Raw genomic sequence first — 22,822 nt, 5'->3', positions numbered from 1 at the left:
GTAATACTTTAGTAATATTAGTATAATTGAAAAAAGATCATGAATCAAACCTGGACTCACAATAACTGAAAAACTTTGTATTAATTTAGTAAGAAAATGCAGGCATGCAAAACCTGTGCTTTATTTACCATTGGATACATGTTAAAGGGAAGAGGAGGCTATGAAATACTGATCAAGCAGTCATTGTTCCATTTCAAAGACTTTTGTAATTGCAGAACAGTGTAGTGGTCCTACAGAGGGATCCATGTACCATGTCAGTGAGATTTTGCACAGGAACAGAAGCTGACCCACAAGCACGGGTGGCAGAATTTAGTGCAGGTTTGTGCATGTTCATCTTTTCTTACAAAATCCTCACAGTGCTGTTTGCAAACTGTGTAAATTGGAAAACTGAATTGTAGGGCACCTTTTTCTATTTAGAAGACCTGAGGGGATAGTGCAGGTTTTGTTAGATTTTCACTTTTTGGAAGTTTGAGTCAAATATGATTTAGACTGCGGGTAAAGTTATTTGGTCTTCTTAGATGGCAGTGAGAATGACTTCATTGCATTTATCAGTCAGAGCAGTTCACTGTCAGCCAAGTCTCAAGATCAATTTAATTGCATTCTATCCCTTTCAGTTTTGCTGGAGAAATCATTCCTATGCATGGTTTTATACCTTTACTATTCTGGAATACTTAAGTGCCTAAATTAGATTAAATGCTCTAAATACCTTCTTGAAGCTGCTGGAAGAGAGGACCAAATAAGTAAAGAAAAAGAATTCTTTTCCTTCACAGTATGCTGGACAGTCATCCCTGGGTGCTAAAAATTAGAGCCATGTGCAATATGTTACATTGTGTGGATATATCTCAGCTATTGTTCAACTGCTATTCCATGAAAATTTGATTTAGGTGCTAGAAAAATATCACCATTCAGGAAAAGAGGGATCTGAAGCAGTGATATACATGCTTTGACAATTTTATTTTATTACATAAGTTATAAATACTGTCAAGGATACATTTTTAGGACCTTAGAAACTGGTATCTTAATTGCAACTCCTATCCTAATATGACTCCAAAGTCTATTGCTTTAAATACTCACCGCCCAAAATGAGTTATTTGGATAGGACAATCTTTAATCTTTTTAATCACTGTAAATGTCAGCTGTAAGATGAAAGGATTTAAATGGTCATGTTTTTAAACCTGAGGCCTGAGTTCTTGTACCTGTCTGAAGCAGTGGAAGGATAGATACCTAAGAACATTTTTGCTTTCCACTACCTGGGCTTTATTGATGAGCAAATTTTGCCTATTGGGTAGGCAAGTGCTTCTCAGTAGAACTGCATCAGTCTGCTTTGCAAGGTATTTATATGAATGCATGAAATAATATATTAGGGACTTTGTGATCTCCCAATGAGCAAATTAATTACCATTCAGTGACACGGCAAGCGCTGTCTCTCAAACTCCAAGGCAGATATTAGAATTAGTGTTTTATGCTTCCTGGCTGCAGTGCAAGATGTGTCCTGATTGTCATCATGACAGATCCTTTTTTGCTATGCTGAAACATGGCCACCTGCAGTGCCTGCCTGATTTCAGTGGGTAACTTCTGTAAGCAGCATACGGTGCCAGTATGTTCTGGATAAATTTGTGGCCTTGAGCTAAGCACAGAACCTTCTGCCAGAGGTGGTTTTTTTCTTTTTTACCTTGTGTCATACAGGAATAATAATACCTACCTACCTCACAGGCATTTGGGGAAGATTAATTAATCTATGTTTGCAAAATGCTTTGAAGATGAAAAGCACCGTAAGTGCTAAGTAGTGTTATAATCTCTCATTGTTATACTAGTAACTTCTTCAAGCAACAATAAGAAGTTAATTGGTTTTCAGGTTCCAGGTGATAAGGATATGTTGACTTTTCAAGTTATTCTATTAGCTGCAAAGTGGTATGAAGGAAAACATTTCACTTTTATTTGATTAGGAGTATATTTAGTTCACGCTCAGTGATATGCACACATGCTCTAAGGTATTCATCGAGGTGAAATTGGCCCCTTGTGGATCATGGCCTGTAGATGAGCTACAGATCTAGAGACAAAGGGTAATTGTGATTCTCCTGGGAGGAATCAGCCTTGTTTACTGGCAGCACACTGCTTGTTCAGGTAGTTATACACAGACACTGCAAGTCCATAGAGCAGAAACCTTGTCTTCAACTAGTCCAGTTGCAAAAGAGGAGAATTAAGTTCTTGATCATAATGATTAAGGATTTGTAAGGTGACCAAGAGGCCTTCACAAGGATTTTCAGCCTCATGGAAAGGAAGATAATGTAGAAGGTCTGTAAGTGCTTTTATATCTTTCCATAGCTCATATACGGAGATGTGTTTGCTGCTGCTGTTCATAATAAAAACTAAACGGTGGACTGGGGAGATGAATGGATCCCATGCATGGCTATAAAAGATGACTTCAGTATGTTAACATCTACAGAGAGGATAAAGCTAGAGCAGTGTGCAGTTAGAGATGGGATGAGGAGAGGAATGAAAGAAGCTGAAGAGTCCTGTCTCTCCTGTCTGTTGATTTAGTGCTTAGAGCTGAGAGTCAGGGCTGGAGGCCAAGCTGTGAGTGATTGCTTATTCCATCAGATGGCAAATAAATGCATAAAGTGAAGCAGAGATGTAAAATGGGGGTAATTTCTCAGAAAGTTCCTTGATGCTTTTTGAAATTAGTTTGTAAAGTGTCAACTTACAGGCTTGAGAGCCAGTATTCGGTGTTACTGAGCTTATTAAAGCCAAAAGAGGAAATGGCAGAGCCAAGGGAGCACATTTGCTCCAAGCTTTGTTTTTCTGCCTTTTTTTTTTTAGTGCCATAAATATTGCTGAGTGGTAAATCTTTTCATGTCTTCAGCATAATGGACATTTTGCTAGAACATCTAAATTAAAACATTGCTACACTACTTTTATTATGGGGGTTCACAGAGTGGAAAACCTTTTGGAGGATTGTGACAGGAAGCGTGAGAGATAGAGGGAATGAGAGGTTTTCATTTCTGCAGGAACTTTTGGGTCAGTATTCTGGGTTATTGCTTCCATTTAGCTACAGCAGTGGCCTGAGCACTTCTTTCTGTCCATGCATCAAAGAGTCAATTCCCATACGTGTGGAATACTTCTGTATGAAGTTCCACAAACTGAAATGTATGGGTGGCTTCAAATAGGCACATTGGGGTTTTACTTTTTACTTTTTACCAGTTCCTAGCCTGTAGAACTAATTGAGTTTTCAACCATGCTGAGAGACATATCCCTCTGGGTTCTGTCCTTTTGGTCACTTGTGGTGGCAAATATGCTTTTCCCTCATGGAAAGGCATAAATAACAGCAGAGTTTCTCACCCCCCTGTATGCAGGAATAACAGTAAACCTGAGCTCCAGTTTGCACGCATGCTTCATGCTGCCTCCCTCTCCCTCACCTTCCTTTCCCATTTCAGGCTGTATGTCGTGTCATTAGCAGTGTACTGGCCCTAATGTGGCAGTTCATACCTGTCAGATCTGTCTTTGTAGGCTCCTTGCAGACTGGATATCCATCATCTCTACATTGCTTACCCTTGGGTCATATTTTCTTCACATCTATCAAATTTAGGCTTTTTGTAATTCTTATTTTGTAATAAATGGCTGCTTGAATGTTGATGTTTTGGTCCCAGGATCCAAAGATTAAGAGAGATGCCTGAACTGTCTATACTGTCATTCTGCTTCTGATCAAGATGTTGTGTTCTTTGCTACTCATGGAGTTGTATTTCTTTTCTAAATCCACGAATCCTATTTTTCCACCTCTTGCAGCCCATGATTGGAACAGCTGTGTTGGATTCTCTTAATTTAGTTTGTATATTGTATAATCATAGTCATAAAATCAGATTTTAATAAAAAATCCCCAAATTTGGAACCATAATGTTTAAATTATTAGTTCATTTAGTGGAACATGTTTGCTTCACAGCTTTGAATTGTGCAGTTGTGAAATTATCTTCAGCTGGCTCTAATCTTACTCTGTGGTAACTTCAGATGGGCTTGATGAACAGCCCTTTATCCTTATACTGCTTTAAGAGAGGCTTCTTATATTCCAGTCTGAGGATTAGGACTGTAGATCCCCCAGCACTTCGAGCTAACAAGGAATAAAATTATGAGTTTCCCATATTGCACAGGAGAGTCTTTGTGTTTGACCCTTCATTTGGTAGACCAGTGACAAGAGGATGACTGTGTTTCATACACATTAATTCTTCCCTACTTCTGAAAATAAAAACTTTCCTAGGCTATCTTTTCAATTAATTCTTTCTTGTGATTCTGTGGTAACAAAAACACGTATCAAGTTTGAAATACTATATTTCCTGCAAATATCCAAATGTATGTGTGTGAATTTTTACTTTTTTTCTCAATAATTGACTTGGGGTTTGAGTCTTGCATAAAGCTCTTCGATCAAGAGTAACACAACAAGTAGAGCTCAGGGAATTCACAGTATCTGGCACTAACCTTTGCAGAAGTCACCAAGACCATGCCTTGTGTCCCCAAATGCTTTTAAAAGTCCATAAAGAATGCAAGAACTGTGATTAATATTTGTTGAGAATAATGAGCATTTGAAAATTATATGCACATTTGATGAGATTTAATATATTTCAATTCTCTTTGTTATTATATAGTTTACTGGATATATTAGAGAAGCAACTGTCTTTCATATGAATCTTACAGCTCCACTCTAAATCAGATAATGACAAGAAAAAGTGGTTAAGATGGCAAAGTGAATAGAGCAGAAAGGTCAAGAAAAAGAGATTAAAAGGTGACAAGGAAGATGGTTGAGATGAGTGAAAAGAAAAACACAGGAATTAAGAACAGGAGGAAAATGTGATACAGTGGATTAGGATGGTTTAAATTTCACAGATAATTTGCACAAAAGCAAAAATCAGGCTAAAGTAATAACAACAAAATACTATAGCAAATCAGAAAGAAAATGTTAGCACAGGGAAAGCTCAGTACTTGTCAGTGTTCACTGCAGTTTTTTGCATCCTGGTGGACAGAATTCTGCACGTACAGCTTTGAAAGCTCCCTTTTAGGAAATATATTGTGCAGTTTGTGTGACAGAATGGATGGATCTCATCTGGTAGCCATTCTCTCTTTTGTGCAATTGTATTCTACCCACCTAACATTCTGACTTCTGGAGACAGTGTTTGCACACCCCTTGTCAGATTTTCTAGAGCATCTAAGGTATCTGGTTTGCTATTTTTAAAAAAATCTTTATCTTTTTTATTTTCAGCAAATTTGTTATCCTACTGTACATTTATTTCCACATTCTTTCTCTCAAGTAATTTCCTTACAAGTGACCTTATTCTAAGTGTGAGCTCTGCATAAAGAGCTTCACAGGAGAAATATATCCCCTGCATTGTGTCTAAATATGAAATAAAAAGGAAGTAAGTACTTTTCCCATATCAGAGTAACACTAAACAGTATGGTCCTTGCAGGAACATTTTGATACCAGTGCTATTTATACAATAAACTTATATAATAAATGTTCTATTATTGAGGATGTATTTCTATGCAGTAATCTACAGACATAAAAACTAGAGAAAGATCTTTTTCCTCATTTGCTTTCTAAAGAAATGAAACTACTTTTAATTTAAAAGAAAAATTAGGATTAGAGTAGCAAGTCAAGGAAATGTAAGGGAGAAGTTTGGTTCTCCTAAGGACCATGATCATTGTTTTGCATCTGTACAGCTTTAGATGTTTCACAGTTCTACCAAGTTTGGTATTAGTGTTTTTGACATGCATTTTCACATAGTGATTATAGGGAAAATGTGCTTGATTTTTGAATGCCTCAAAGGTGTTCTAAGCAGGTAGAAAAAGGTAAAATAAAAATGAAGTATAGATTAGAAAGGGGACTGACGAGTAATGAATGATGCAGAGAGGCAGATGTGGTGTGAAACATTATCAAGAGCCAAACTGAACAGAATTTAAAGTGTGAACTTTGATGTTTGGGACCTCTGCCTTTTTGGTACTGTGTCCAAACTGATGGGACAAAACCAAAGTCAGCAAAGACACATTATAGTTCCTGTCTTAAAAGCTAGGGGAGTTTGGTGTATTTTTATGCTAACTAGGCAGGTGCTTTGGAGGCTTTTCAGTATTTTTTTCTATGGTCTATTGTTGCTAAAACCTGACTTGTCAATTTATCAGTGGTTAATGAATTAGTAAGGACAGTGCTGATGGCTGGAGATGCTGACGAATTTTATTTTGGCAACTTTTATTCATTCCTTCTGTTTGATTCTTTCTCCTTTTCATGGTTTTTAAGATAATATCTCTGTGTTTATATTTAGTATAGATCCAACTTAAAGCAGACACTGACAACTGAAGAACCATGGGACCTTTTCTTTTGTTTAGTAGTCCTCTTCAAAAACCCATTTCCACAGATAACATTTCCAAATTGACACTTAAGTTATTATGGAGGTCTTTGAAGGACTTCCCCAAAATAGGATGGGGAAACAAATGTAGCACAAGTGCAGCAAGTTTCCATTTAATTCCAGCTTTTAACTTACAGCTTTATAAAGAACTACACCATTTCTGCATATGTTAAAAATTCTTATAGCAGTATTTGATTAAACTAAAAAAAAAAGCACATTTCTAGATTATGTAACATGATTCTGGCAGAGAAATATATATAAGCACATTATCTTTTAAGAATAATAATTCTATATATAGACTTACATGTATTGAAAGTATGTTGGAATCCTTTTTTGTGTAGGTGATGGAGTTAAGGAGCTGCACCAGTCCTACATGGATCATTGCTTACACAGAAAGTTGCAACATACCAGGTTGGCATGTTGCTGCACAAGCTTTAGGAAGTTATTTTAGAGTTATTAATTAATTAGTTATTAATTAGTTATTAATTAGTTTTGCTCTTGTCATCACAAACAGAGGATGTCAGCAATCCTTACAATACCCATAAATTGATATTCCTAGCTAGGAGAAATGCAGCATCTAATAGTTGAGTGGTAGTAAAACAGCATTATTGTCAGTTTTTAAAACTTAACTTCGTGACATATCATCCCAAATAGTCTAAAACGCTCAAAGTGTCTCCAGAACAAGTATCCTTGAAATGTTGTGTCTAATTTTGTTTCTAATTTTCTCTTCATACATTTTTTGAAGCAAAGGAAAAAAAAAACCCATAAAGTATTATGGTACCTGTTCATGCTGTACCTCCATTTTTTTCTCAGGAATTGGTTCATTACAATGGCCAAGCTGTTTTTAAGTCATTATGAACTCTTGAGGCACTTACTGTCAGTGGGAGAAATTGCAAATGTTAAAACCATTGAGTAAATCCCTCACATGGAAATCATTCTGGAAAGATGAATTAGAAACTCTGAACACAAGAAGAACATCCTCACTTCATGCTCTTTTTTCTCACTGAGCTCATACAACCTCTTTTTCAGCTTTTAATTTGATTTCATAGTGTTGTCCATTATAAGGTGAAAGCTCCCAGCTAGTCTGCTACCCTCTAGGTCTGTATCCCAGCTGTATTCAGCTTCCCCTGGATCCTGGAAGATTTCCTGTTTTCATTGTTCAGAAACCTTAAGGCGATATAAAATTTTTCTATTACATGTGTATGATTTCCTTTGGGATTTGAATTTTTGAATTTCTACAGAAATAAACATTTCATTTCTCCACGTCAACAACTCAGTTTGGGTTTCATGGGTTGTTTGGGGTCTGTTTTGTTTTGTTTTTTCATTTGTGTAGGCAACTTACATGGACTACAATCCTCTTAGTGAAGCTCTTAGGAAGGCTTTAGGTCAGAAGATTATGTAGCCTGATGATTCTGAAGCTGTTACAACATTTCTGGGCTATGTTGTAAAACTTCTGAGTGTAGTGAAAAGCTCTAATATATTGAATGGGATGAGAGGGCAGTATTCAAACCTTCCCCTTTTTCTATTTTGGTTGTGCAATGTCATTTTGTGAGGTTTTTTTACCATTCACAAGAGAGGGGAAAGGATTTTACATAGAGATAGGACATTGTAAACTTCAAGTTAAAAATCCATGACTAGATGGTAGATGGTATGTTATGCTTGAGACCAAGTCTCCTGTGAAGCTCCTGATGATGTTCTGGAATGCCTCAGGTGGTTTCACTTGGGTGCTTATGACAAGGAAAGAAATGTGTGTGTGAGAGCCTTTCCAGATTTCTGTGCCTGAGTGCAGGGGGCTGTTGCAGTGCAGAGCAGGGGCTGTGTGCAGCAGGCTGCTGGGGGGCTGCAGGGTGTGCTGCTCTCCTGCTGTGCAGCTGCCCTGCCCGTGGCTGTGTCTGTCTGCATCCTCCCTGGCCCTCACCTCAGCACCGTGAGCCTCTGGGGACCACAGCTGGAACGCCTTGTCCCATTGAAGTCAGCAGCAGTTTTGTTACTGACTCCAGTAATCTTGTCTTTGGTCAGAATACCTCTTTCCTTTCCATTTTGCTTCTCAAAATGCTCTTTTAACAATAAATAAGGTGCTGCATGTGCAACTGTGTTTACTCCTTGTCTACCCCATGTGTGTGTAGGGACACCTGTATACATACCCATGTGCACAGAGACTTCTTCTGTATTTGTATCTGATTTTAGACAGTTGTTTGAAAATGTAGATTCACATACTTATGTACCAAAAACCAGTGTTCTAAAGTGTCACCCTTAGTATATATCTACAGAAATGCAAAATAATGAGCATTTTAGACACTTTACTACTTTCAGCTCTGACCCTATTACCACTGGGCGGTTTGTTTGCTGATTAGTTTCAGCTCTCAATAAAAGCCAGGAAGTCACATGGCATGACAGCTTTAAAAAGTTACAAGATACTATCAGTGTGTGTGATAATCCCCTTTCTTATACCCTTGACACTGTTCAGACATAGTCATAAATATGCTTGCTCCTTTATATTTACCTCCCTAGCTTTATTTTCATTCAAATGTCTATTCACAGCTGCATAATAAGTAGTTTGATTTGTACCTAATTGTAGTAATTGATTTTCATAATTTATGAAAGTCATTGTCAGAATTCATTTATGGTTCTGACTGTGAACAAACTTGCTGCGACAGCTTCAGGTAACTGCAGGAATAAAATAATTAACCAGATCACTTTAAAAAGGTCAATGACCAGTGCATTAACTGTTAATATTTCAGGAATTATTTGCACTTCTGTATTCATACTTTTGCAATTCTATTTCTTTCTCATGTATAGAATTCTGTTCTTGACATATTATAAGCTTTAATTATCTTGCTAGTGTGTTTTTATGTGAAATGACTAATTACAGAGAAATTAGGATGCCTGTCAGATTCAAAAATTGAATGTGTGTCCTAATTTATTCTCAGAGCTGCGAAATAATTGTGGGCTAGGGTGGAAAGGTATTATAGATATAGGTATGCAAAGGAGCTTGCCAAGTGTCTATATATCATAAAATGTCTTAAATCTACAGACATAAAAGTGGGATGAAGACACAGCCATTAAAAAGGCAGTCATTTTTGAGTGTCGCATAATTTAGACACTCTAAGTTATTGAAGTGTCACAAGTTTATTGCACCTAATTTATTAATACAATCATTGGGATTCACTTATGTCTCCTGCTCTGCCCCAAAACAGGCTAAAATTCTGTTAAAATGCATAGACTCTGCTTCAGCAGTTAAAGTGTAAAATGCTTCTCAAAATACAGTGACATGAAAAATAACAATTTTACTGTAACACTTGCAGGTAACAGGTGGTTGTATTTCTGTTTGTAATTGTGTATTAAAGTAGGGCAGAGAAATCAAATAAAAACTAGGTGAATTTTGTTCCTGTGTATCTTTCCCATTACCACATTAGGTGATGTTTCTATGGGGAAAATAGCCTCTTGCTTTGGCCTCTAACAAGGACAAACAGAACACTCTCCCCAAAACTAACCAAGTAAAAATTCTGACAAATACCTTGTTAAGTGCTTTTAAGCTTGGAAAAATAATTTTTCTTTGAAAAAAGGAAAAGTTTATAATTTTTTAAAAATCTTTTTATGTACTGAATTGGCTTTTCTTAGTTAGGAGGTTCTGTTTTGTTTATTTGCTAGCCAGGATCACTTTTGATGCATTTAAGCAGTTGACAAAATACTGCTGGGAAGAGCTGGAGACAAAAGAATCCACTTGATTGTAATACAGGTGGTGTTTTCACAAAACACTTTATGTGATATCTAAGACAATTATACACATGAAGAGATTTTTTTACTTTAAAATTCTTTAAAATAAAATAATTAAAAATTTCTCATCTTTTGTTATCTTTTTTTCCCCTAATCAGGACAGAATTTTACCCTAAGGCAGTTAGGAGTTTGTGAACCAGCAGCTCGTCGAGGACTGGCATTTTGTGCGGAAATGGGGCTCCCCCACAGAGGTTACTCTATCAGTGCAGGGTCAGATGCTGATACTGAAAATGAAGGAGTGATGTCTCCAGAGCATGCCATGAGACTTTGGGGCAGGGGGGTCAAATCAGGGCGCAGTTCCTGTCTGTCGAGCCGTTCCAACTCAGCCCTCACTCTGACTGATACCGAACACGAGAACAAGTCCGACAGTGAAAATGGTAAGTTCTTGTGCATATGCCCATGTATAAATGAATGTTTATTTGCTGTTTTGGCTGACACTCAGTAATTTTAAATCATTAAAGGAATGGCCTTGAGTTATTTGCCTTCTCTTTTTTTTTTACCTTCTCTGTTTTTTTTTTCTCTCCTCTTCCTGTAAAAGTCAATATTCAGTATCAGTCCTAACTAACACAACCTTTGGGTATGATGCTTTAGCTGTAATTTTGAAAGCGTTTAATCACAAAAAAAGATTAGTTCTGTATTATCTCAGGCCATGTCACCTGTTACCCTCTGGGGTACAGCTAAGTGGTGACAAAGTTTTTCCCCAGGCTAGCTTGCATTCAAAAGTTTCATTGTGAACTGTTCTTCAAGACATCTTGGAGAAGTTGCAGAATCTTGGAATGGATGAGTGAACTCAAAGAATAGCTTATTAACAGGGCTTATGTGATTGAAAAAGAAATTTGATTGTGCTTTAAACTTCTTAGCTGATGAGAGCAATTGGAATTGTGGTGAAGAGGGACATGTGGCCTTTGATGTGCCTGGGGGACTGGATTACTGTGCAATTAAAATCTGCAACAAAAATCTTAGCTTTGTAGGATGTGGGGTATGACCATTGTATGTTAAGTCTTAGAGTTTAAATGAAAATAGGTTAATGCAATTGACTGATTCATTTTTAAAGCTTTTCAAAGTGTTTTTTTTTTTACCTTCTCTTGAGGTTATGAACAGAATCTAATGTGGTGTTAAATGCTAACTGTACCAATCTTAACTTTTATTTGCAGAAGATTTTCAGCTTTGCTAGAATTAAAACAATTAATTCTTCTATTAATTTCATGACATTCTATGTGAAAAACCCAAAAGAGAAATAAAGAAAAATGAGTAACAATGAAAATTAGTGATGGCTATTGCCTGCATGTCTTCATGTCTTTTTATTAATTTATTAAACCTGTCTGCTCGGCTGTACAAAAATTAGAGCAATTTTATTGCTATCCTCCAGCAATGACTGTAACACATAGTGGGAAACAGCTATGTAGGTATGTATGTATGTATGTATGGAAATGCTTAAAAACTTAATGCACTTTTATTTTAAACTACAAGCAGTGAAGTTTAGTCCTTCTTGTTTTTTATTTTAACTTCAGCTTGAGAAAGCAAAACCAAAGCTATAATTTGCTGTTTTTCATACTTATTTTTCTGCTGGTGGCTGTTTCTACATGAAGATACCTGTGCAAAACCACTGTCTCAAATGGGACCCTCCTTTTGTGTTGGATATAATGCTACATGCTCTCAGTGTTCACAGGTGTCTTGTGTCATGCTTGGAGAATTTGTTTTGAGTCCGAGGCAGGTTCTGAAAGAGGAAGACAGAAGTACTTGCCTACCACTTTTTGGCAGTGGAATTTCTGTGTGATAAAGCTTGGTATTTCAGCTGCAGAGCAATCTAGAATAAGTTGTTGAGCAGTTCTGTGATTTTGAAAGGTCTGTGGTGAAACAAATTCTCTTGACCCTCTTGTAAAATTCTTGCTGATTGATCTTGAAAATATATTTTTATGTGCACATGCATGCACACGCTATTTCCATAGGAAGTCATATCTTTGCATTACAAAAGAGGTGACTGCTTCAGAGCTACCATAGGTTTGGTATACTTTTTAATATATTTTATACTTACAGTTTTTTGAAAAGGAAATTATCTGATTACAATGTGCCAAAACATCCTCCATCAGCTGAAAGTTAAGAGTGTTTTGTTTTCACATGTGTGAGAAGACTGTGAATGTGTTAAAAAATGCATTTTTCTGCAGTGATTAAAATTGCGGAAGGAATGTCTGGTGTTTGATACAACTTCAGCGAAAAGTTTAGCCACTAAAAAGGATTACAGTTGATTTATTTATTAATAGGGAGGCCAGCAGTCCAATTTAAGAATGTACTGGGACTGCTGTGAAGCTAATGAAATTTTGATGGCTTGAGAGTTCCCTAGGGTTATGAAACATCTATAGCTTGGACCATGTCATGGGTCGCCGTTTCAGTGGAGATGTTAAAAGGGTGAAAAGCTTAATCTTCTTTGGTATTTTTTCTCTGAATTTTTGTTTCCACTGATCATGGAAGACTTGGCTGAGAAATTGCTTTATACACGCCATTGGAACTCAGTACATTTAATGTTCACAATAGAATAGAAAATACAATTTAAAGCCAGGGAAACGGTAGTGCCCTGGCAGGCACAGGTGCTCTTATCAAAGGGCTGAACTGCAGGTGCAAGTTTTGTTAATTTATGGCCTGAAGTTAACAGCTGTGCCAGTATCCTGTTGAAATCTGACAAATTTGATAAGGCATTGAAACCAAAGTGAGAGTTACAAGTCCTCTGTACTGCATCCCCCTCTGCTGTGTGGGAAAGATTCTTGACTGCATTTTGTTTAGTTTAGTTTACAGGTAAATGCATTTCTATGCAGCATATTTGCCTCTGAGGTAAAAAAGGAGCAACTGGTGATGATAAGCAAAGCACAACACCATCAGATTGTACTTCCCTCACCTAAAGACCTCAGTGTTTCAGCAATCCCACTGTTCACCCATTGAAACTACTCACTGTTTAAATAGTCCATTGCAATCATCAGGCCTTATTGGAGTTAATGGGACTTGTCAAAATGATGAGAACTTTGACTCATCATACGGGTTTATGATCTCAGGATTAGCAATTTGCTGAACATACTTGTCGTTTTCTTTCTTGCCAATTAGGCAGGAAGAGAAGCTCAGCATCAAAATAGCATTTCCTTTCCTTCCTTGCAACTGTAATGTACTTGCTCTTCTGAAATAGTTGTTGATTGCATATCCCTCAGGAAGGCAAAACTTGTAATTCTGCTGCATAATTACAATAAGCAAGAAGAAATAGTTTGTTGAAAATACTAACCTTTTATTTGTCAAAGACTTAATAGTATGTTTCTGAAATCCTACAAAAGTGACTTAAAGTTTTAAATAATCTTGGGAGGTTTAGAGATTTCTTTAAACAAATAACATTGCACATTATCAAGTTGGAAAGTTTTAAATATACTAAGAACATATTGTGACTGCCAGCAGACCTTAAAAAAAAACCAAAACAGAACACGTATCAAACATAGGATTAATAGATGTGGCCTCACATCAAAGGTTGTTTTAGGATATTTCTCAGTAAATAATTCTGAAAAGAAATATTTGACTTCGTTGAAGTTCCATGTATGACTCTTGGCATCATATTCTGAGAGATTTGTCATGTCAGCCTGCCTGAAGGAGGGCCTGCATCTGTTAATCTGGGCAACCAACCAGCGTCACGTACCGGGTGATGTATCAGTTGGAGCACACTGAGCATGCACATGCTTTTTCAGTTTTTCTTCTCTATTCTCATTGCAAGTTATTTCATAAATGCTGCATCAAGAAATTTATGTTGGTAATTGTTCTAGGAGCTGTTGCTTTGAAATACAAGCTGGCTGTCTCTTACAAGCCTGCCAGTAATTTTATGTTGTTAAGCTGTTCTAAGATTACTAAAGCTTGTCTTTTAAACTGGATAAATATTCCAGGAGAGTATGAGATAGAAGTCATAGTTAGGCTTCAAATGGCCCATTTGCTTAAAAGGTCAATATATTTTTAAGGTATCTTAGAATCCACTTCAATATTTAAATTATTTTTTAAACCCATTAAACTGCAATCCCTGACTTAATGAGACATCAGAAGGTTAATAAGCAAAACACGAAAGTTAATTCTAGAAGTGCAGCACCATTTTTTTTGTTTTGTTTTAAATTTATTTATTTATTCCTCCCTATAAAATTATATAACTGGTTTTATTTGTGCTTTTTGTGTGCTGGCCTGAAAGTCAGGCATGGATTCTGACTGGAAAGTCACTCATATGAGACCAAAGTCTTTGGTCAAGTCCATGTCACCTCCTGCTCCTTTGGAAGCAGTAGTGATGGTGCTTCTGAAAAAGGGTGGGGCACCCCAGAGACATGCATGCCACGTAGCTGACTGCCACAAAAACTACCTGGGCACACAGAAAGTAGCTCTGATGGCATTAGAAGGCGGGCCTTTTTTTGTGTGTTTGTTTAGTGAAAGTTTTGCACTGATTGGTGTTTATTAGAAAACCAGAGGAGATCAGGATATAGCAAAATATAAAGAATAAAGGGAAAGAGGGAGTCAAGTTCATGGCCTCAGGCAGTCATTCTGAATTGGTTAGATAAATGGTTTGAAACTTAGACCAATTTTTCATGGATACAGAAAAGTAGATATTGCTGGTAGATTGTTTATTGCTGAGGGCTCCTATAAGGAGAAAATATCACTTTATTAACTGCATGGGCACCTACTTGCTTCCTCTCCAACTCCAGACAGTTTCTGAAGATAGCATTCTTGTGAATCTAATACTGTCTTGTCCTTCCAGAATGATGAATTTACTGGCACTCAGATCTCTGAAACTCAAGAAATACATTGGTAAGATACTTGCCAAGATATTTTAATCTGTTGTCTCTAACCCAGTTCATCTATATGAATATAATTGAACTCTGCATTATTAAATAATGCACATAATTCAGGAAGTGGTGTCACATGCTTTCACCCATTTAGCATCTTTCTTTATGCTAAGGCACAAAACTTTATTTAAATGGACCCTATTAAATAGTAGCTGCACCTGCTAGCCAAATGCTGAGCCTACTGATCAAAACCAGCCACATAGCTGGTCTATTAATCTTCATCTTACAGCTATACCACCAATTACAATTTCTTCACTTTTTCCTACAGATTTCCATCTAGCAATTGTCTGCTCCTCATTAAGCTTGCCAATATGCCTTAAATCTTGCTTTGCTGCCAAAAAATTTCATGACCAGGAAATCAATCTGTTTTATTTTTGACAGAAGTCAGCTCTGAAATAATATTTAATATTTAGCAGGCGTACAAATTTTTCTTTGGTTACGGAGACATGTAGCAGAAATCCATAAAAAAAAGTAATTTCTGGTTTTCTAAAAATATAGTTTTCTATAGTTATGCCAGTTTTCAGATTCTATTATCGTAGTAGTCCTGTGGATATATTTCAGTTAACAATCTAACTGTTAATGCAAGTGAAAATCAGGTTCATAATTCCTTTGGCTAGTGGTAGCCAAAGAGACAACAGCTGGGCTGATCTTTTTGCAGTAATTTTGTGTGATCTGCTGGGTTTCATAGATTTGAGTGTCACTGCATTTGCTGTTAAGGAAAGGCCTTAGGTTCCAGAGGACCATCTTAATTATGGTGGGGTTTGGTGTAGACTATCAGGCCAGGGGTGAGGCTCTTTGGCAACACTTGGATAAATTTTCTGATGTGCAGGAACTGTAGGTTTAGCAACACTGACACCAATGAAATTAGAATTGGGATCTACAAGGAGAAACAAATCAAAGCAGAAAATCTCACAATTCGCTCTTGGCTCTTAAGTCTATAAATCTTTCTAATGTTAAGGAATGGTAAAAGTGATGTTTAAAGACCAACTGTCATATTTCAGAATTTCTCCAAAAATCTGAATTTTAAGGGAAAAAACACCATGCAGAAAAAGGAAGGAAGGAAGGTCAAATTTCAGAGGAAGAGCTTACAAAGATGTTTCAGTAAGTCTCTGGGGAGATCTGGACATACAAATAAAATTGAGACAGAATCAGTAAAAAAAGTAGAGTTGAAACATGAATACTAAGAAAAAGAAAAAGAGGGAGTTGATTTATTATGTAGTAATGAAAGAAGACTATATTGCAGATATGTTTTCTTCTGACTGTTTTTCTTTTTCAGCATTTGCTACCTGAGTAACTGATCAGAGAGCCAATATTCATACTCTTAAAGAAAGGATTAAAGGTTGCTTAGATAAATAATTTTTTTCCTGCATGTATAGAGTGTCTGCAGGTTCTGGGCTTTTTATGATTCATGCATGAGAAATCATTGATGATGGATATGGTTCTGGAAGGTAAAAACAAACAGAACAACTTCAGGAGGGGCAAAGAGAAAGGAGGAGAAACCTTTCTAATCAGTTAGATGGCAAGCATCCTAGGAAAAAAATCTGTTAAAAGTTTATGCTTTATAACAAGCAAGAAGAGACATTCTACATCATCTCAGGACAGCTGTTCTGGTACTTAACTAATTTAGTTGTTAAATTTTTCCCTGTTATATCGAATCAGAGTTTCCGACCATTGCTTTGGGTAATGGAAGACCAAAGTTGGATTTTGCCTTTCAGGCTCACTGAGCTTCTCCTCAATTTGTATGCTTCAGCACTCCAGTCACCATGGGCAGTCTTCACTGAATTCATTCCAGTTTATCAGTGTTGTACTGGCAAGCCCCAAACAGAATATTGTCATCTAGATGTGGCCTTCAAATGCTGAATAAAAGGGACTAATCACTTTCCAGGGTATGCTGCCTCCATTCTTCTGAATGCAGCCCAGTATGTGGTTAGGCTTATTGTTGAAAGGGCACACTGCTGAACTTGTCTGCATTGACTGCCCAGCTCCTTCACTACAAAGGTGATTTCCAGTGGGCTCCCAGCTAGTACTGTTACTGTAGATACTCTGCCTTTGGAATTCATGAGGATTTTTTCAGCTACTTCTTACAGCCTGTTGAGCTCCCTTCAAAAGGCAGTCCTGCCCTGCAGTGTGCTGATCAGTCTTTCCAGTTTGGTGTCATCCATGAACTTGGTAAGGGTACGTTCCATCTTAATCATTCTCAAGATGTTAAATGCAGTACATAAAAACATCATTCCAATATTAGCTCCTGATGAATGCCATTAATGTTGACCAAGAGTTGCTCTTTGCACTCCAGAACACTACTCTTTCGACCTCTTCATACAACCAGTTTTCCACAAAATGCTTTTTGCAGCTCACTCATTCAGTCCATCTCTCTGCAGCTTGGCTAGCAGGGTACTGTGGGAGCTCACTCTGAGAACCTTGCTAAAGCCAAGGATAACAGTATCTGCTGCTTTCCCTTTATCTGCTGAGACACCTATATGTTTGTAGAAAGCAGTCAGGTTGTTTGGATATGATTTGTTTTTGGTAAATACATGTTATCTGTTACCATTCACTTTCTTCTCCTGAAAGCCTATCCCAGCATATGAAGGATAACTCCAGCAGTATTTGTTCTGTCATCTTCCCTGGGAGACCGGGGTGAGGCTGCTGCCTCTGCTTCCTCATATGTTCCATGCCCATCTTGAAGATAACATGATCTTTGTTTTCTAAAGAGTCAGCAGGAACTTTCCCCCATTGCCATTACATTCCAAGGAATCAGACAGTGGCCTTTCAATGGCATTGGTCATCTCTGCCAGCACCAGTGGATGCTGCAAGTCTGGGCCCCTGGATTTGTGTATGCCCAGCTTGCAGAAGTGGTGCTTTACAGCTCCCACTTCCTCTGCAGAGCAAGGGCTTCTTTACCATCACTGAGCTTTGGCTTCCCCATCCTGCATGTCCAGGAAACATGTCTGTTTCCTCCTGGGTAAACCTCAGAGTCACAGTGGTCATTGGGCAGTGGCATTTGCCGTGGTATGTGAGGGTTTCTTCCACAAATTTATGTGTCTTTATGTACATACAGAGTACTACTCAAATAATCTGGCTGCTGCATTCAGTTCAGGGCTAGGACAGAAGTGGTGTCTCCATGACTGGTTTGGGCCTACATTCTGAGGCCGGTGCCAGCCAGTTGGAGGGCTAGAACAAGGCTAACCAGCATAACCAGAGGTTTGAAATAGAAGACACTAGAAGAGACTGGGAGAGAGCTCAGCCTGTTGCCCCCAGTGTGTCCTGTCTAGATACTGCCGCTGTTACAAAGGCCACAAATGGCAAAAAGGACCACAAGCAAGCAGTGCAAATAGCAAAAAGCTGAAGTTAGCTCAGACAATGGCATTCCTAAAGTAACTCAGAGAAATAGATTGCTGGGGACCATGTGGATATTTAATCATCTAATGTATTTTCCAAGAGAATTTTTAAGTGCTGCTGTAGTTGCTGTCAGTCCATCACGAAGTGGGTGCAGCACAATATAAATTCTTCAGTTCCTTTCTGGTTTTGTTTTTTGTGAGTCAAATGTCTTATTCAACCCAAAAATTAGTCAGCAGGAAGCATGTTGATAAAATTAAGGCCATAAAAATGTTGCTCTGCAATTTAATATAATACTAATATTGTTTTTCTCTTCTAACTGGAAATGGTTAACTTTTCATGGGCTTTTTTCTTCTCATTTTAATTTTGATATAAAAATATTGCTGTTCATTTCGTCTAAACCATATGTGCTCTTCTGGATGTGTAAGGCTTTATATGTGAGGTTGCCATAAGAGTAATGTATGCTTTGCACATCTGTGAACTGATGATCTGATGTTTTGATTTGGAATGTGGTTTTGATGTCCTTGAAAAATCACAGTGGTAGCAGTAAATTGTTTTAATTAATGAATTAGAGAGCAGCAAATTTGCTGAATCAGGCTTATTGACATAATTATTACTGAAATAAAAAGAAGGAAAAAAAATCTGTCAAAGCTGTGAGATTATCTGGTTATCATTAGAAAGCAAGTTCCTCAGCTACTGCTTCCCTAGTTTCCTGTATAGGTATGTCAATACCAGGGTCGGGGTGTATATACACTCACAGATATTTTTGTATTCATCAGCTAAAACCAACTGAATGGCAGACATAAAGTCTAAATAGTAGTGATCCTATATAAAAAGTAGGATTATTCATATTCAGTTGTTTTAAAGGTGTTTTTTAAGCTTAATCTAATTTTGAGGTGAAATAAGATTTTAATTGCATTTCCTTGTATAATTATGTCATATTGAGAAATAATCTAATAATGATTTCAACTTTAAAGTAAATATAAGCTGTGCAATTGTAAGAGTATCAATAATAATTATAGGTAACAGCATTTGTATGCTGGTCAAATGGTCAAATAACAGCTGGAGAAAATTTGTCAAGTTTTTTTTTTTTTTACAAAAAGCTGCAAAAGCTTTTGGAATAGATAGTTGTTTAACTCCTATTAAAACCATGTAAAGACTTACTTTGGTGTTTTTTGGATAAAGATTTTTTTTCTTTGATACAGATGAGGATTCAGTATAAAATTAAGTTTCCAGCCAGAATTGTTCTGGGTCTCAATAACATGCTGCCTGATCTGTTGGCAAAATTTAAGGTTTTTTTTCCTTCATTTAAGGTAAGAAGAAGATGAAGTCTGAAATCTCAGGAAAGAAATGCTTGTTAAGAAGCTGTGGCTTTCATTTTTATTCCACACTCTCCCCCTCATTCACTATACCCTTCCTAAATTGTGTCAGGTGTTTAGCTATCTATGGTTTTCACCTGTATGTTGTAGAGAAGAAATGTGGTTTTAGATCACTGAAACCAGGAATAATAATTGTTGGGTTGTTTTTGCACTACAACTTAAAAATATTTCAGTGGAAATGCCTTTGATACTTCTGTGGTTTAGTCCAGGTTTCTGTATCAAACATGGAAATTTGCAAAGCTCTTATCATTACCTTACTCTGGTTTTCGTTCTTTGGTCTTTTTGTTTTAGATTTTACAATTATGAACCCACAGCATCTAGTTAGGAAGAATGAACAATGTAAATTAATTATGGATTAAATTACAAATATGTAAATGTTTAGTAGGTGTGACTGTCTCATAACTGGTGTAATAACATCAATAATAGATAATAGTTTTCTCAGAGTTTGATGATTCTCTGCAGCTGCTATGCCAGATCCATTCTGCTGCTGCCCAATCCCTGCCTGGGTACTGTGGCTGCTGGCTAGGTACATCTGAGACAAAATGTGAGCAGTTCCATCTCTAGTTCAGTATTCACAATAGAAAAAGAAGCTACTGACCTGGGAAACCCAGGTTCTGGATTGTCAGCCACAGCAAAGTAGAGACAGACCACAGGCTGTTTTTCTAGTTGACTAATGGTTGCTTTTTGTCCTTGTGGTGAAGTAGATTCATAAATGTGTGTATATAGCCGTATTTATGCATACATAGTCATCCTTGCAGCACCTTTTCTTATGCAGGTTTTTGTCATACACATAGTCTTCTTAGAGTAAACATACAGGGCTGAGGACTAGTTGTTTCTTCTTCAAATGACCTAGAAACTTTGAAGCATTTTCACAGTGAATACATGTGCAGTCATGAGCATGGGCAAGGGAAAGTTATTCTGGTATTTCACATCTGCCACTGAATTACTGTATGCTGGAGAGATTGATTTTCCTCCCTCCCCCCCAGTCACTGGGGTTTTATTAATGTAATATTTCTATAAACGACTTTAAAGTTACAAATAAATTGCTTTGGATAAGTGCTGATGACTAATGCTATGGAGTCTCAGTCTGCACCTGTGGCAGGCAGTCTAAAGAATTTAGGTTGTTTTGTTTCTCTACAAAACTTGAGTTTCTTTTTGCAGTGAGTTTCACTGAACTATGTTGGTCACTTGTGCAGTTTGAAGAAAAATAGCAAAAGTGAGAAGTCTGTGATACTTTCAGGGAAAATTTAGTTCTTTGAGAAGGTTTCAGAATTCTTTTCTTCCTGCTGTTGAAGATGAATATTGAATTTATCAAGCTATTTTATAATCTTTGAATTTCTTTGGAATATTCAAGGTTTACAAGATACCCGGTCAAAATGACTTTGAAAGAATATGGCCTTGGTTAAATAGATAGTGTTCAATCTCCTTCCATGTAGATGTAACTGGGGTTGCTCAAGCTGCTAAGTTCTTCATTGCGTGATTGCCGCGTGCTCTGTAAGGAGATTTATTTCAAATTGCTTAAAAGCTGCACTCAGTGGGGAATTCTGCTGCTCCTTCCCTTAACTACTTTAGCTGCAGAGCGCAGATGACGTCTTATTCATTAACTGTCCTTGCTGCTTGTTTGCTTTCTGTAGAGTTCTAGGAGATTGTTATATTGTTTTGTAAACTCAATATTGCTGGATCCTGGCTGCTTATGGCAATTGAGATGAGATTAGATGCTTTTGTTAACAGACCCCAGACTTTAAATTTATAGGGACTAGGCACCATCTGTTCTCAATTAAAGGTCCTGAGCTCTGAAATTAATTCCTTCCATTGGTCCATTAGACTCAATCTTTTGACCTGAAGTCATGATAAGGTTATATTAGCCTCTGGAGTCTTGCAAAAGTGAGGAGTTCACGCAGGGGCAGTGCTGAATATTCTTTTAGCCCTTGTATCAGTGTAGTTAGAGGGCAGAAAGCAATGATTGTTTTTCCATTTTACAGGTAGAGTGAGATTTTTTTTAAAATCACCCCGGAGACTGAGAGCTCACATCCTCGCGAGTTGTAATAGGACTTGTGCTTCTAAATCACTGAAGTGCTATTGAAAATGTTTCCCAGAAAAAAATCAAATTAATTTCAAAAATGTTGACTGAATTCACAGGAAGTCTTGATATAGAAGTGGGCTGAGTGTAAAAGTCCATTGTTCCAGGCTTGCCTTTGCTCATTAGATTAGCTGTCTTGTGCTTCAGCTGTCTTTCATTGATTCCTTCTGCAGCTGCAAAAGATTGGGGATCTTACCAGAAGTCCCTGCCCTAGAATTCAGCCAGGGCATTTGCTGAATTTCTGTCTGTCCTGTGGTGTGTAGAAGTTGCAAAGAAGAAATGGATGGACAGACAAATGGGCTCACATTTTTGTGGTTCTAACCCATTTCTCATTTGCTTTCTACATTTTACTGAAAATCGAGGTTTTTGCTATGAAAATACAGCAGGACAATACTGTGGAGTGGAAAGAACCTGTAACCATAAGATTTTTAGTTTCAAAGGAAAAGCTCCAAGGTATCAAATAGCCATGCTGGTTACTGGCAGTTCCTATACACATGAAAATGTGTTTTAAAGGTTTCAGGATCTGATAGTTCATCAGCAGACTTTGATTTTGTTTACACAGTGGTAGTAACCCTCTGGAATACAGTTTGTAAGAGTTTCTGAGACTGACGGCTCTTCAGTGTCCCATGAGTATTCCTGTATTATCCCAAAATGCAATTTATTAGGATGTTTTGGGATCTGCTGGCCATTAGGCTATGAGTAGAAATCAGTAAAGAGAGAGTTAATGTGCCTGTTTTTATTCCTATGCAACAATCCCCATGACATAAAAAATACAGCTAGGTAAAAATAATTCTTTTGTCTGTTTCCTGCTACTAGGATTTCATAAAGATTAGTAACTTGGAACTTAGCTATTTTTCAACATTACTTAAACTGGAATAATGTTGGAGTCCCCATGATACAGGGCAGTATTTGTCAAGTGTGGCTTAGGTGAATTTCAGAATTCATTTTCAGTTGTTACAAATGCTCTGATCCATTTTTGAAAATAGAAGTTAGAGTTCTTACCTTTTTCCCAAATGTAGCATA

At 37.2% G+C, this 22,822-nt stretch overlaps 1 protein-coding gene across 36 annotated transcripts in view; it reads left to right on the top strand.

Annotated features, from left to right (window-relative positions):
• The window catches only part of TENM3 (teneurin transmembrane protein 3), a 1,296,489-nt gene that overhangs the window by 979,271 nt on the left and 294,396 nt on the right, over nucleotides 1-22,822 (top strand). For 31 of the 36 annotated variants that reach the window (XM_064710586.1, XM_064710592.1, XM_064710587.1 and 28 more), the window contains one exon: nucleotides 10,259-10,537. The exons of the other annotated variants lie outside the window; for them this stretch is intronic. In XM_064710586.1, the coding sequence (XP_064566656.1) occupies nucleotides 10,259-10,537 (279 nt within the window). The remainder of the gene's footprint in view (nucleotides 1-10,258; nucleotides 10,538-22,822) is intronic. 36 annotated transcript variants of the gene reach the window in all.

The sequence above is a fragment of the Zonotrichia leucophrys genome, chromosome 4 (genome assembly GCF_028769735.1).
Source record: "Zonotrichia leucophrys gambelii isolate GWCS_2022_RI chromosome 4, RI_Zleu_2.0, whole genome shotgun sequence".
In the NCBI taxonomy this organism is placed as follows: Eukaryota; Metazoa; Chordata; class Aves; order Passeriformes; family Passerellidae; genus Zonotrichia; species Zonotrichia leucophrys.
This window is presented reverse-complemented; position numbering and strand designations above follow the sequence as displayed.